We start from the raw sequence: 16,518 nt of genomic DNA on the forward strand, positions 1-16,518 counted from the left end.
AAGAATACCTATTATTACGACATAATATTTTGAATTTCATCATTGGCTGATTTCACATACTGTACGGGAAACGCAAGAAACCATTGCAAAACGTTTGTAAACTATTTTTATACTATTTAAAATTTGTATCTGTATTGATTCCAAATGGGTTTGTTCCCGTATACATATATATTTTTCTCCAATATCTGATTAGAGCTTACTTATTTTATTTCAAACCCTGATGACGGATTACAGTTATTATGTTTATTTTTTTTTATCCTAATTCAACATATGGATCATAAACAACGAAACTTTACTCCAACTGTTAGAAAAATAAATACTGTATTTTTTAATAGGAAACTCTGTTCCACGAAATCATTTCCATGTCCTTGTTTAGAATATGCCTACTATATGCTGGTTGAAATTACAGGCCAATAAACTTTTATTTCTCGCCATATCCTTTCTTATTTATAGCTGACCATAATTTTATAGCAAAACCCGCATGACTACAATCTTAACAACATAGCGAAACATTTTCTTCAAAGTTCTCGTGATTTTATAAGAACATAATACGTTAGATTTTCCAAAATTTACGAACCACTTTCACCTGATCTTGGCCAAAGTTTATGTAACACATGGTCTTGTAGTATCGCAAATACTTGAAACAACTACACAGAAGCAAATTGAACTTGGTCATCCCATGTGGTTCTCGGGCTCAGTTTTACAGTCTGGCATCGTAAGAATGTAAGGCACTACGCTGGCCACGCTTACCCTGCCAATAAGACCAGCAAAAAAAAGATCCTCGAGTACTCGTGGGTCGATGGATCGCAACGGTGGAAGCCTCATTAGGAGACGGGGTAATCTTTCGGCTCCGACACACCGCTGCAGCTCATTCCAGGCAGCCTCTTGCAGGACCTCGACTTTCTTACGCCAAACTCCAGACATCACGTTATCTGATAAGGGCAGAAAAATTGCTCTTGATAAAAAAAAATAAAATCTCTTCACTTAGTTCTAATATCGATTAGACAATTTGCTCATTACTAAGTTCTCCACTTGCGTTATTCTCAATGTTATCATCATTATTATTTACCGGCGCTGAAAAGAGTGAGGGCTTTCAAGTAGGCGAATTCCGTCGCGTCAACTTGGAGCTTGTGAAGAGAATTGACGCAGTCTTGTAGGCGGCATATGTGTTCGGTAACGAGTTTAACTTTGCTAGCTGTTATTTTTTCCTGAGCTATGCTGGCTTGAAGATGATTAACAATTGACGTTAAAATACTAGGAAGAGACAACGTGTGAGCACACTGCGCTAAACCTAGGGTGAAAAGTTGACCCCAAGAACTGCGCACCAGTGTCGTCTGCACTTCGGAGCTGTGGAAAAAAGAATACATTTTTTTTTATCTTACTGGACTGAGCAGCGAAAATGAGGTATATAAGTCAAAAAATCATAATAATGGGGTTGGTAGCAGCGAGCTTGTCTCTGACCGTGAAAAAAAATTCAATAAATAACAATATCAAAAATGAGAGAAGCGACTTGCTGCCAGCCCTGCGAATAATTTGTGTGAAAGAAAAGCTTACGGTAATGCTTGAAATGCTGGTATACCTCTGGCCCAGTGTACAGATAAAAATAGCAATCTAGCAGCGCTTTCACATATGTAATGTACCGAAAGATAAGCAGGTGCCGGACTAGGAGCTTTGAGTTCAAACTGCGTGTGTTTTTCGTACAATAATTGGCCAGTCCATTCCTCCTCGGATTCATTAGTGCCGTTGACGGTCTAGAATCATCAACAGAATTAATGTCAAGAAGTAACTTGTTTCCGGGTCGCCAAATTATTAAGCAGACAAAGCCAATAAGAGGCCACTTCTTTCTTAAGAAGTGTCGCTTACCTCCCCAATAAGTCTGGCCATACTGTCCAAGGCGTGAGATATTAAAGAACGCTCTCTGGCAAGGGTCAAAACGTCGCTGAGATCGCTGTCGTTGCTCTGTTCTTCCATACTTGGACTTTCTGGCTGTTCCCAAGTCAGCGGTGTCTCAGGGACCGATTGTTGTGGTTCTGGCTTCACCCTGGGACTACGATTCCCGACTTTTCCACTCCCCGAGTCCCCGAGAACAGGTTTCCTCTCGTGCTGTACCGCTGCAACACCCCAAGCTTGCTTATGTTTATTACATCCATCAAGTTTTTCACTGACAGACCAGATAAAAATTGAAATTGCGTTCGAGCGCCTGAAGCGATTTCTATTTCAAAAGGATTGACTTTGAATTTAACAGTCGTTATTTACTCCTATCCAGTGAAATGGGACTTACAGTCACTGCGCATTCCCATTGCCAAGCATTTCTGAAGTCTACAATATTGGCAACGATTTCTGTGATGCTTCGTTACTTCGCACGTTTTACTACCCCTGCACTGATAACCGAGCTGCTTTCTAATGCTCCGTTTGAAGAAGCCTTTACATCCCTCGCAACTTATCGCACCGTAGTGCCGGCCGCTTGCACGATCTCCGCATACGACGCACAGCTCTAACGATAAACCCAAACCAAGCGGGCCTCGAGCGTCTCTGTTAAATGGGAGCTGGAACAGTACAAAATATAATAAGTCACTGTTTAATATAATAAGTAACTGTGTAATATTATAATTAACAAGAATTTTTTATCTATTTTGACTTACATATATAAGTCAATTGCATAATTCTTACCACTACTTCGATGTCTCCGATATGATCCATGCCTGGCTGCTGTACCAGACTGCAAAAATCTCTTTCCAGTTTAACATCTGCTTCACTATTGTTTAAATTGTTTGCATGATCAGTCTGCTCAACGTGATTTCTGTCCATATCTTTCTGAAATGATTAATAAAAATTGTATCATTTAAAAAACTACCTATTTATAACAACAAATATCATCAGTATTGTAGTTTATACTAATATATCATAAATCGCGTCTTATTTCTACACTGAAACCAAATTACTCAAATAATCGAGAATGATGATAATATAGCCACAAGAATAAGATCGAATCAATTTACCATGGGTAAACAGTAACTACAAATTCTAGTAAATAAAAATTGCTTGTGATGTGAGCAAGAATTATTCAAATATCAGGAATGAATGATTGAAGTACACATGCGTATAACGTCTTAATTCTACGAGAAATTTACAAAGATTGTGAATGTTATAATATTTACTAATAATCATAACAATAATATTTTTTTTAAATAGGGGAATATTCTATTGTCTTTTATTTATTAATTGTATGTATCATTCGTTTGAAAATACACTTGAGATAAATACTGATTTTCGACATGAGATAAAACGAGAATAAAAGAGTCGTGTAAATAAATTTAAAAAAATACATATATATATATATATATATATATATATGTCATGTAAAAAGCCTGTTGTGTATAGAACAGCCAGGAATTACGGTTTGTTTTGAAAACCGTGTGTAATAATAAAGGGCTCGCTGCAGCGTACGAATTTTCGACATTATTTTTAATACATTCCAGGTCCTGTTCGGCACGGTCAAAGCACAGGAATGTAAACTAGATCGTTCGGTTCGAACGTCTGCCTCCTTCCCTCCACTACCCCTTCCGCTTCTTGCCCCCCTCCCCCTGCCCTTCCCCTTTAACCTCATCCTCTTCGGGCGCCATTTTAAGAAGTGAAAGATGGTCCTCATCTCCGCAACAGAGTCTACAATTCTACACCAACGTACCCTCCTCACCTTCCGTTGTGCATGACCTAAGCTATCTGCTTGTCATAAAATGCTTTATTTTATTATACAATGTATGTATGTACTATATGTATACATAAAATTCGTATTTGACATCTCCGACTTCGTCGGGGATGGCGCAACGGAATTCACGTTCGAAACCGTTTCGTTTGAATTGTGGCAACGAGAAAAAGACGCGAATACCGTTTGGCAAAAATTTCACGCATTATACTTATAATGCGTTGACGATGGGGCTGATTACGTGTCTATTACATCGAGTCTCCAAAATACATTAAGCAATTAACATATTTTGATTGGAATTTTATTTGAATTTTTTCTTTGGTATTTGTCTCTTTATGGAATGATGGAAAAATTCGAAACGTTTAACGGACTAAGAAATCTTTCTCCCAGTTTTGCGGAGGCGTCATTTTACATCCCACGCTGATTTTCGAGTCAATTAGAATTAGATTTAGAAGTTTTGAAGATCGCGAAATCTGCACGTGCCACTTTAGATGAGCAAATCCGAATTTCACACGGCGAAATACGAAATTGGATAAAAGAGAACGGCACCAATTGACTAATCGAACAGCATCAAGACTTTATCAGATATCTTGATTTCATCGAAATTAATTTTTTCGTAGATTAAATGTATGCACGATCTACATATAATACGTGAGATTCGTCCGTGTTACATAATTAATTTTACACTATTTTTTACACCCCTAACTTACAATAATCCCTGAAAACTGCGAAAAATTGAAATTGTAAAATTTGAACAGAGAAGAAAGAACGATTCATTCGTATTAATAAAACGACGCGAAAATGCGCAACTACGATTATTTCCCTATTCCCAGAAACATTGAGGGTGGAATAAACCTACATTATATCTATATCCGTGTATATATTTATCCTTATATATGCTTTATTCCTTCTTCTATAGAATTATGGCGCACGCTATATACGATAAATATTATAGCTTTCGCGATACGCTGATGACGTGAAACCTTCGATGTGTAACGTCTTCGAAGCTGACATGCTGACATGTGAACATTTCGAATGAATTGCAGCATGACTGCAGTGAACGACCTAAAATTTACCTCGGAAACATAATATAAGATGCCTTGTAATTTACCCGTCGCGGATGCAATTATTTTTCAAACCCCGAGGTAATTGCCGAAGACATTGCTTATATAAACACTTGTGGGTTCAAGTAATGAATCGCTAAAAAAAGCTTAACCCTCAAAAATAAAACGATTTAAAGAAAAAAAGAATGATAATCTCATACGTCTTTCCCGCCAAAAACAAATCGAAGAAGGTCTCCAGACGGTATTACTGTACCTCAACTAAATACAACTGCGAAGATTTTTGACAACGACTATACAACATGGCCACCAAAGGTCAAAGCGAGTTGAAAGTGTATTGGAGTCAACGAGGCACGTTTATACTCGTACACATCGAATTTCCAGTGGAAACAACTGGCTACCGATTGTGTACACAGTTACGAACGTTAAAAAGAATTCCTTCGACCGTTCGACGACTTTGAATAATTCTAGTAATGACAAACGGACACCACCTATTACAGAAGTCTTATGCGTTGCACAATACATCTACACGCTCTATTGTGCGGTATATTACTGTACCTTGTATTCGAATCATGAGGTCAAACATACATATATAGGTATACGAATAGGCATCTATGCAGAAACGGTGAGCAATCGCAGAATTGAATGTCGACGAAGGTTTGGAAGTACCATTCGAATGGGATTAGAAATCATTCCAGGTCTCCGATGTCGTAACAGGGTTATTATTACTTATCCATTTATCGGCAAATGATTTGAAAGCCGACCCGAAACCCGGCAGCGACAAACGCGAACGGAAAAGAACACGATTATAAAGCAAGAATTCACCAAGTTCACGAATCCAGTACTCAATAAGAACGAAACGTACCACGTGAAATGTACCACTGACTGCCCAAACTCAACCTTGTACAGGTACACAACCATTCACGAGCCGCTCTCTGCTCTGGCAGGTTGGCAGGTTGCGGGTCACTTCGACACTCCGATTTTCGAACGACAGCAGCAGCCAGGTGCATTCTAAACTCACCTGTGATGCCACAAGTATGTATCTACCGAGCCTGTGCCATAGATAATAGGCTCGCGTAATCGGACATCGGAACACCACCGATGGAGACAAAATTGGTCCGAACGATTTACTCTTGGAAACAATATATCTATAAGTTTATAATTAAAGCGAGAGGTCCGTTATAGTTCTCGTCTTTTGCGGCTGCAGAGATATTGCTCGCACTCTTATGCATATGTAACCGTAAAAAGCTTTTTGCTTTTTTTGATCATATTGAAGTTAGCAACGTTATCGTAACGATTCATGCTGAGGGAAAACGAGACAAACCGTTATTTCGCCATTTTGGAATTGATTGAAATTCAATAAACCGTAATAAAACAAAACACACTCATATTTCGAAATCTTAGTTCCTTTAAAATCATTGTAAGATTAAGAAAAATGTAATTTTTTCGATAACGTTACTAACTTCAACCTCATTTTTTTGTACAGGCTTATTCGATTCAACGGTCCACAACGTAACATGGGCGACAATTAGGTGTTCTTTTATAGTTTTAATTTTTTTATAACGATGCTCGTATGTGTGTATAACAAGGCGACGAAGTTTCAAAACAGAATCGAAAAGAACATACGAGGCGAGTCATTTAAAGGCGATTTTACATTTGCGTAGCCGCCAGCGATGTCAGGTGTACAGGTATACAGGTATTCCTATTATACCTATTCGTAGGCATATACGTGCAAAGGCATAGAATACACTCAACCGACGGTCGCACGCAGCAGCAGGTAAAGGTCGCCACAGGTCCGAAGGTTACCTGACCGACATGGCGTATATCTTTAGTGTTAACGGCAGCGCAGGTGCAATTGACACGTACATACGACAAAGAAATGATAATATTATCTCTGCCGCGTGCCTTCTGGAGCTATATGCAAACGCGTTAAAAACGAGTGACGCTTCAAGCGAACTTCCTTTTTTTCTGTTAATGCGTTCGAAAAATTTGAATTAAAAACATTGGAAAAGTACAAGAAATCTTTTCCAATTATGATCACTATGCAATAGTAATACTGCGCACGCTATTGCATATTCGTGTTATATCTTTGCGATTACTCATGGCTAGAGTTGATATTTCGGATGAAAAGTGAGTCATAAAATATAATGAGTCGCTGACTAAGAAGTAAAAAAATCACAAAATATTTTAAGCGACAAAATAGAAAAATAGACGATCGCAATAAATTTATACACATGATATTCATTTATCATGATCGCAAGCCAATTAGTGAGTCGTCTTTACTGTTTACCAATCGACAAATCATTGCGGTCGGAAAATAATCTGACCACAATTTCTGAACTTTTCCAAAGTCGTAACGAATTCGTTGGAAAATGAAAATCAAGGATAGAGGTGTACGCTTGAGAATTATTTCTAACTTTCAAGAACTTATGTGATTTTATCACGTGACCGATTGTTTCGGATAAATCCGTGGATTGTTATGCTCATGTCGACAGGTGAGTATTCTTTTTTCACGGAATAAAAGCGAAAGGGTCACGGAGTGATAGTTTTCAAATGTGTGATCAATTGGTCTCCAAGTATGCGGAGAAATGTATTTTGAGTGTGCATGACGCATCTCTTCGGTTATTACATTGGTTTAATGCGTGCAAAACGGTACAATGTGGGCGAACTTTGGCCCTAAGCTCGCGTAACACGACGAACTCGCGGCAAAAGATCGTAACTCTCGTCGAGTGGGGAGATTAAATGGACGCAATCCGATGTGAAATATTTTATAGATAAATTATTAAGACTTCGGTGGTAAAACTTACCCTTTGTTAGCCGACAGAGGGGAATGATTTAACTACGCGACATTTGAATATTTGACAGCTGCTACCAGACTTCACCACCCATCCATGGGTTAGAGTTCATAACCTCTTCTAACCTTTACTTTACCTTTCCATTCCCCTCCCTCGCGCCCGCCCCGCTTCCCCTGTCACCGCTCTGCCCCCTTTACCTCTAACCTATCCCCACCTTTCACCCTTCTTCTCTTAACTTATGTCTCCTTTTAAACAGCCAATCACAATACAAAGTTGAGAATAACTTACCCGATGTTCGGGCCTTGGGGTCAGGCGCCATGTTTTGCCCATGTCAATTCAAGATGGCGTCGAACGATCGGGATTTTCTTATCCACCTAGTTTTCTTGATTGTTATATTTTTCATGGATTTTGTAATAGCCTATCGCCACGATGATAAACTCGAATTATTCTTCATTGCCATGCGATTAATGGGTAAAATTTTCCTGCTGTTTTTTCTACTTTACACACTTGAACAGTTACATACAAAGATGGACGTCGAACTGTTTTTATCTGCTCCCTTATTCATTCTAAAATCGTTGACCAATCATGGCACTCCGTACATACCGTTTACAGTTCCGCGCTAATTTTAAAATTACAGTTGATGCAGAATTTTTTTTACTACTGACAATAAAGATTGATATGTGAGATTGAAACAGATGAGGGGAAAAAATTATGAGAAGAGAATACGAATCGAATTTTATGAATATAGATATATTTATAAAGAAAAAATACTGGCTATCTGAAATGTTGATAATAAAATAATTGACGCAAATAAGTAAAAATTAGTTAATTTACCATCCAAATTCTTAACCCTAACTTCGCAGTTACCAATGAACACTTTCACACTTTTGATAAATATCATCCTTCAAACACAGCTAGTATAGCTACGTCAAAGTGTTCTCTGTAAAGGTAAATATCAGATGCACTGATAGTAAACAAAGATCACGTCCCTATACCCAACAATACGAATCTCATTGATAGATCCACTCAACTAAAGGAATTGAGTTGTGTCTGTTTGAATTTGTACCTGCGTTACAACCTTCATAAGTTACAGTTCATTGTAGCGATGGTGAAAATGAATGTTGTTCGATATCTCATCATAGAGTAATACATATACCAATAGTTTCAGCAGGAAGTCTTTGGTGACAAGGACAAATTATTGTAAACAGCGATGTAATTAAAATGGGTCTATCAGTAACAAAATCATTAGTAAGACTTTAAAACGAATCTGAGGCAAAAAGGATAAAAAGAAAACTGAAAATTTAACGGAATAGAGATATGGAAGTGATCAGGGTATCGATATTCTAAAATGTGTTTTTATTATTTCAAATTATATGTTTACCTTTATACTGTGTGTGAAACTGCAGAGGCTACTTTTCTAAATACATAAATAAAACCACAAGTGGATATCGGAAAGAAAAAATATAAAAAAGCTTACTGTGAACATATATTCTTAATGTAACGACATTGGACAGAAGTCAAGATAACATAAAAAAACATTAAGTAATTAAAACAAAAGAAAATAATTCACAAGTTTCATAAAGTAATAATTTATTCGAACAAACGAAATATTACATGATAATTATATTAATCAATAATTCACAGCTGATTCTACCTGATAAGTAGTTTCAAAAATACACGTAATTACCTGACAGAGGAATTAAATGAGTATTTTTTCCTCAGAATTGTAATCTATTATCTTTTTGCATAGAATAAGTATATTATATGCATGTTATTAATGACAATTTATTGAATCTTGTGTGAAACAAAGAGAAAGCAAAATATATATTATCTTCAAGAAGGCTATTTGATATGGTAAATAACTAACAGTTTTGTTTAAACCCATCCTTTGAACTACCGAAAAGATAGAATTATCATCAAAGAAAATTCGTTTAATATAAAAAAAAAAAAAAAATAGTGACATAAGAAACACTTCGATGCGATTTGTTTATTAAGATCATTTATGAATAGGTGAATTTTATTATCATTAAGAAAAAATATCAGACTCAATAAAAATTATTTGTAATGTGATACGAACTTATAATTTTTTAATTAGCAAAAAATACATGTATGAACGTATTGCAAAATCGTTAGTTTTACAATGTTTCATTATCATTTTCCTCAACTAACTACTAACATACAAAACTATTATTAATGCTACTTAATACATTTCATCTGTAAATATAATCCAATATTATCGTAAAGGAGATTATTTTTTTAGATTCTAGTGTAACTTTACTTGAATAAGGATAAAATTGTTACGAAACAATTATTTTTATGCCTGAGTTACATGGAGGCAATTTAAGGAACTATCACGATATAATTAAACATGTGCGAGTATAGTTAATACAAAATAATAAGTAACAATAGGATATGAAGATGCTTAAACAAAAGAGGTGACAAAAGAAATCTCAATGTCAACATTCACGCTCAAATAAAAATATACTACTTCATAGAGTTTTTTTCACCAATTATTTAAGCTGTTTTACACTCGTAGTTCCACTTGTTGTAATATTACACTAATTGAAGTAATAAGTAAATTATCATCAACGTTCAGTATAATTAACGGGTACAATAAAACAATAATTAAGTCGAGAATAATCAACTACTGCGATTATTAGCTCTCTTTTTATTAGAGGTTTGTAATTCATTTACTTTTCTGTTTTCTCGTTAATTCAGTTTTCATTCAACATGTCCCTCATGTATTCTCAAACTTTTTTTATATAACGAGCAATTGTCTAGTCACAGTTGCAACAAGTCCAACAGTATTTATCACCCGTCGATCGATATTTTTGTGTAAAACAATTAAATCTGAAATAACAACAAGTTGATTTTCAGTATTAGTTACTTATGACGCATGTATGCATAGAAAAAAACACAGACATCCTCTGATCATTTATCCTAATGTAAATGAAATGAAAAAAAGAATGACGGTAAATATTACAGGTAAAGAGTCCTTGAAATTCACTCAACAACAACGATGCAGTGAATTAGTTTTATTCATTTTTTCATCACTTTGATAACAGATGTAGGATAATCTTGCAAGAAAATATTATTTCAAATAAAAACCCAGCTTTTAATACACTGTATTATAATTTGCTAAAATGACTAATATTTGTTTGACTATAATTTCCATCGCTGTTTGCATGTATTCGATATTATAAGAAGTTTGTAAGATATGTGTAACAGTTCATCTGCCTTCTGGGTATTAATTATCTTTAATGTTCACGCAGCAGTTTTTGGCACTAGGTAAGAATTCTTTGCGACACACAGTGCACAAGTACTCGAAGTTCTTTAATTTCGCATTATTTAGATAATTCTTACAATTTTTGTATAATCTCAGAAGACTCACCTAGGTTTGCACCAGGCGCAATTTAGCAACCAAATACTTCTTGGCTAGCAAAAACAATATACAGAAAACCGTCGGCATCTTTTTCGTGCTGATAGAGCTGCGCCATTGTCAGACTTCCACTGGCCATGCTTCTTTGATTAACTAGCAGAAAAAATGCCTGTGTCGGATGAAGATGTAGCCTGCGCCTATTTCCAAGCATGATGAAACACAGTTTTTAAGCCATTTGATTTAATAAACTATATATACAATATATTCAGAATATTGTTTCGCACAAAATAAAAATAAAATAAAATTTCTGGCTTAATTTCAAATAATTACATGAGGTACAATTTAGTAAGAACACTAACAAAAAAAGATAAAAATAAAACATGATCGCATCGTCAAATTGAGACTCACCTAATGATTTTTATAAGCTCGGCTACAGTCAAGTGATCAGGTACAAGAAATTTGAATTTATCCATAAGTGGCAATTGTTTCTCTCCACAGAACCTTTCGACAATTATCGGAATCTTGTTTGGATGTTGTTCCCGGATTAATTCAACATCTGCGACACGCTGCGCTGTGAAAAGTTGAAGTAAAATTGAAAATAATGAACAAAGAATTTTTTGGTTGGTTTTCGATTTGTTTATTTATAATTGTGAGCTTTGTAAACTTTTGTTTGGTAAAAATGGTTAACGCTCTCTCAAGAATTTACAAGCGAAATCTTATCGCGTGTTATTTTCATTGTTATGATGACGGTTATTATTACTATTTCTGTTTGTTTCCATAATTATACGTTCAGAATAGAGTAAATAATTGGCTAACACGCATTAAGCAGTAGATTGAATAACCTAAACTTAGTTGACGTTATCATTGATTTATTTAGTTATTCATTTACTTACCAAACGGACGTGTCTCTTTAAACGATTTTCGTACGGAATTCATTTTCGCACGGTTATTGAGCTGTGCTCTGTGATATTTGGTACTGAAACTGCGACTCAATTCGTAATATTTCTCTTGCATAGGCGTAAATTTCAGTACATACGACTAATAATGTGCGTCTCCAAGTTTCACGCGTTAACTGGCGCGTATTAGTAATAAGTAAGTAATTATATTCTTCTTTGTCAGTGCGACGTTACCGATTCTCGTGGGAAAAATAAAATGCGAATGATTGGTAGGATGATCGAATGTCAACACGATCGATTTTGACCAATGCACTCTCAGTTATGATACATACGTATGTAAATACATTTATTTTGCGAATATTGCAACGATTCCAGCTCCTCTCGCTGTAATAGCGTTGATATATCAAACTAAAGATTATCTGCACTATGGTCTGCGATCATCACGCGATTATCAACTATTCTTTTGTTTTGATTCTCTGCTCTGGCCCCTTTTGCTGTGCTTCTTCTTCAATCCCCGCTTCCTATGCTTTCTTCTTCTCTACCACATCTGACGCTAGGCAGCAAACAACACGCCGTGAAATAAATAAACTGCTAAGATCGAAGACCGTGCTTAGTCCACGACAGACGTTCCAAAAAAAAAGAGACAGAATACGCTTGCTTTTTTTGTCGCACTCACGCTTGAGCCAATTCGGAATAACTAACGTGACTGATGGAAAATGTCCTCTTGACGTCAGAGCCTGGTTTTCGGCGCCATTTTATCTCCACATAACCTAAGTTCTTAAATTAAATCGAGGCAAATCGTAATTATTGGGGTCTCAAATTACTCGTGTGACACAAATTAATTAAATACAATCAATCATATACCTGTTTTACCATCCACACGCCGACAAAACACGGTCAACGGTCGGATGTCAGCCTGGTTGCATTAGTTACGTTTTGTTCCACCAGATGACGCAACAGATGACAATCCCAAAAGTGACTCCTAACGTAAGATTTACGCTGCTAGTACGAAAATTGTAGTACATACATACACACACGAATTTCAATCCCGGATAAACATTTTCACTTTTTCATTGCTAATTTACAAGAACTTCTGAAGATTTGCGGAAACTTTTCTCTTCGCTGATTGTAATTAAATATTCTGGCAACAATGAAAACGTGACTTTCCATCCGTTATTTTCTGACAAGAGGGTTTCTGCAAAAAAAAACTCGTTTCAAAAAATAGTGAGACAGTGAGAACCTGTTAATGAACATTACTGTGCACAATCCTTGTTGCTATACACTAAATGTGTAAATGCCTTAACTTTCCGACTAACTTATTTTCGGTGCGAAGCAAAATATGACTCCGATTCTGAACGAAGTAACAATGCACCCTATTTTCTCACATCATCTCCATCGCCAGTCATTGTCACATGCATTAAACTCGGATTTTGTTCCAGACCAAAAACAAGCTATCCGGATGGATAAGTCATTTATGCATTTTACTGTACCTACATTACGAGAAAGTGCATAATATGCACCTTAAATGCCAGCAAAGTATACAGCTAGACTATATAGGTAGACGTTAATCTGAGCGTGTGATTCATAACATTTGCGCAAGATGGCGCTTCGAGCGTAGAAAAGGCTGAATGGCAGGTCCGTGCGTCGTTCTATAATCGGATTAGTAGGTTTGTGGCCTTCCTCGGGGTTCGGTGATCGCGTGCGTGTGTGCGTGGGTGTATTAAGCTGGCGTTTTCTTACGGTCCGACGGAGCACGCCTCGAGTGTTTCTAACAAATTTCCGCCTGTTTATATATGAAAAACTGTGTAACCTGTTAATATCCAGTATAAAAATTGACGCACGTAAAGGTACCCGACAAAGTACGGGTACACCTCTGAAATATCCGACTCGAAACAGGAATTCTAGAACGCGAAAACCCCTGATTTGCACCCCCACAATAAACTAGTGAAAGAACGACCAAAAGATAGTGCACCTGTGCCGGATGTACAGTTACACGCAAGTCGTATACAAAACAAAATAAAAATAATGACCAATTAGGGTTATACGTATACGTATATGCATGCATATCGTACCTGCACACATCTACCTGACGTTTCGAATAGAGAAAAAAGATACTCCGCTACACTCGTGTTCGGTCTGTTTTCCACTCTTTTGTCATCTACGACGACGTCGACGTGTTCGAATAGATCGAATAAAAATTAAAGAAAAAGAAAAATCAAATAAATAGTTAATTAATTAATTACCCTTTCACGCAGTAACACACCGAACCACAGAATAAATATAGAAATTCGATCAAGAGAGGTATATAGAAAGAGAGAGAGCTGGAGTGGAGCGCGGAAAACAACAGAGAGGTGACATATTGTCTCGCGTTTGAAATAAAAGAGCAAAAGAAAACACGGGAAATTTTCAAATAAATGTTCTCGTGCAATGTGGAAGGCTCTCGCAACGGGCTAAAATACACCCTGTTCGTGCGCCCGTCTCTCTGTCTACCCAACACCTAACGGGGGCTACAAAAAGTATAAATATGGTGGATGGTGTGCGTGATGGTTAGCGAACTGGTGCGGGTTCGACGAGGGGCCAAGAAATCATACGGCAGACAGTGACTGTGTGTGGCGTTGGTCGGAAGCTAGAAACGACCCCAACCATCTGAATAATACTAGAGGTGCGTTGTATGACGAGGACGACGACGACGACGAGGAAGAAAAAGAAAAGGAAAAGGAAGAAGCCGCCTCCTTCTCATTCTGCTGCTGCTTTCTGCTCGTTCTACTGACGTTGCCTTTGTCTCATCCGTATTAATCGAGACAAATGAAAAGCCTATCCGCTACCTACACAGATGCCGATCTCGAACATTGTTTAACACTGGATGAAGGCGGTGAATGAAATTCGACGTCTGGGATGAATAATAAATAAACAAAAGAATCTGCCTCAGTCGTCCACCTATCACAAATCTTACGAATCAATTGTTCAAATGTTTTTATCCACTTTTCGAATACGCGCATGGATACGCGATTTTGTGTGGGTGATACGATTAATTAATACACCCAATTTGTAACGTGAATATATGTATGTACAATATATTTGTACATATAAACGAAAAGAAAATCGCGCAAAGCGAAATACCGCGTCGTAACGAAACAGAGAGACAAAGACAATTGACGATAAGTGATAGGTGTTTTTGAACCTCGAGTCGTGATAAAACTGCCCAAAGGAATTTTATTGTAAAGAATATATAATATAAACAAAATCATAGTCGACGTACGAATTTTTTGGGAAGAATAACGACGATCTCAGATAATTCTAAAGGATAACAGATTTGACGCACGTAACTTGAATCGTCAGTGATACATAAATATACATATGTTGTTTGATATATTGCGTGCGTGCGTGTGCGTGTGCGTGAGTGAGTGAGTGAGCGAGTGTGCGTGCGTGAGTATAATTTCGGATATACGAAGTCGGAGAAATCAATCTGCAGTATTTAACCAATGAAAACTGAAGGATACCTAGTTCGTGACTGAAAAACATACTACACTGCCAGGGTTAAGGTGAAAACATATGATCAAATTGACACTTGAAGTTGTACGCACGACTAACACGTAACTGCGTTTTGTCAAGAAGAGAAATGATCGATATTGATACAGGTTCTCAACGGTGTGAGTGATTGAAAAGTAAAGTGGAAGTGACCACCCTTGCTGCTGTTTACCTGTAGACCGAAACAAGTGAGCGCCGGATTTGTTTCGATTATATCGCGAATAATTATTTTCCTTATTCGACGGCGATAAAAGTAATAAATAATAATAGTAATCAGAATTGTAGGCGAATAAAGAAAGCGCGAAGCGAGAGAGACTGAGAAAAACAATGAAAAACAATTGAATGGAGCGAAGTCATCAAACTTGGTCGGCCGGCCTCGTGCCAACAACCTCTCGGCTAAACGCGTGCATCTCATGATGCGTTTGTCCTCCTCGTTTACCATAGAGTATAAAATTAGACGTTCGAATCAACGTTTGAAATTTTTTCTCAAAAATATACGACGGACAAAACAAAAGAGATAGATAACACAATCGGTTTATTAATTGTTTATCGGAAATAAAGGGGAAAATTAATTGAAATAAATGAACAAATAAATAAGTATATCGTAAGTGACATTTTAATAACAATTGACGATCCTATTTCAAAGTGTTGTTTCAAACGAGTCTAGAAACTCGTTTTTCATAGTTCCTTACTGCATTTAAGCGGGCAATTTGAAATCGATATTTTATATTTCAAATTGAGACTAACACTAACCGATTTCCGTGATCTTTTTATACGTAATTTGCTTATTTTCTCGTCATTTTCATGATAAAAACGCGCAAGTATCTCTGTTTGAAGAAGATACGTTCAAACTCTGTCTAGTCTACCACATTTTTCGCGTCGTTTTATTTTTCGTTTGATACTTCATCACTCGTTTTTATTTTATTTTGTTTCTTTCTAAATTATCTCGTTGAAAGTACTTCTCTAATCGTTTCATCTTCATTTTTCTTTTTCCGTGTTAAAAAAAAAAAAAAAAAAAAAGAAAAAGAGGAAAAGAAACACTTTTGAAATCGTGATATAAACCAACGCTACTGCCTCTGCAATCGACGATCTCAATAAACCACAGTCACACAACTTAAATATCGCATGACAACAGGTGAAGAAACAAGAGAAAAAA

The 16,518-nt window shown here is 36.6% G+C and overlaps 2 protein-coding genes across 15 annotated transcripts; both read right to left on the reverse strand.

Moving 5' to 3' along the window:
- Nucleotides 1-148: 148 nt before the first annotated feature.
- Nucleotides 149-7,984, reverse strand: LOC124411729 (orphan steroid hormone receptor 2-like). 12 transcript variants are annotated; one of them, XM_046891051.1, is made up of 7 exons: nucleotides 7,848-7,984; nucleotides 2,671-2,814; nucleotides 2,282-2,546; nucleotides 1,864-2,126; nucleotides 1,555-1,751; nucleotides 1,070-1,347; nucleotides 149-932 (listed from the first exon to the last, which is right to left on the reverse strand). In XM_046891051.1, the coding sequence occupies exons 1-7, from the start codon at nucleotides 7,887-7,889 to the stop codon at nucleotides 673-675; spliced, it is 1,449 nt and encodes a 482-aa protein (XP_046747007.1). In that variant the 5' UTR covers nucleotides 7,890-7,984; the 3' UTR covers nucleotides 149-672. The 12 variants fall into 12 exon arrangements, with proteins under 12 accessions (XP_046747007.1, XP_046747008.1, XP_046747013.1 ...); XM_046891052.1 differs by having other exon boundaries at nucleotides 2,671-2,810; nucleotides 7,848-7,955; XM_046891057.1 differs by lacking the exon at nucleotides 7,848-7,984 and adding an exon at nucleotides 7,696-7,759.
- Nucleotides 7,985-9,134: 1,150 nt separating this feature from the next.
- On the reverse strand, nucleotides 9,135-12,352 carry LOC124411732 (microtubule-associated proteins 1A/1B light chain 3A-like). 3 transcript variants are annotated; one of them, XM_046891072.1, is made up of 4 exons: nucleotides 11,832-12,352; nucleotides 11,347-11,509; nucleotides 10,951-11,135; nucleotides 9,135-10,409 (listed from the first exon to the last, which is right to left on the reverse strand). In XM_046891072.1, the coding sequence occupies exons 1-3, from the start codon at nucleotides 11,950-11,952 to the stop codon at nucleotides 10,973-10,975; spliced, it is 447 nt and encodes a 148-aa protein (XP_046747028.1). In that variant the 5' UTR covers nucleotides 11,953-12,352; the 3' UTR covers nucleotides 9,135-10,409; nucleotides 10,951-10,972. The 3 variants fall into 3 exon arrangements, with proteins under 3 accessions (XP_046747028.1, XP_046747029.1, XP_046747027.1); XM_046891073.1 differs by lacking the exon at nucleotides 9,135-10,409 and adding an exon at nucleotides 10,770-10,856; XM_046891071.1 differs by lacking the exon at nucleotides 9,135-10,409 and having other exon boundaries at nucleotides 10,877-11,135.
- Between the last annotated feature and the right edge of the window lie 4,166 nt (nucleotides 12,353-16,518).

Source organism: Diprion similis, chromosome 10, assembly GCF_021155765.1.
Source record: "Diprion similis isolate iyDipSimi1 chromosome 10, iyDipSimi1.1, whole genome shotgun sequence".
Classification (NCBI taxonomy): domain Eukaryota; kingdom Metazoa; phylum Arthropoda; class Insecta; order Hymenoptera; family Diprionidae; genus Diprion; species Diprion similis.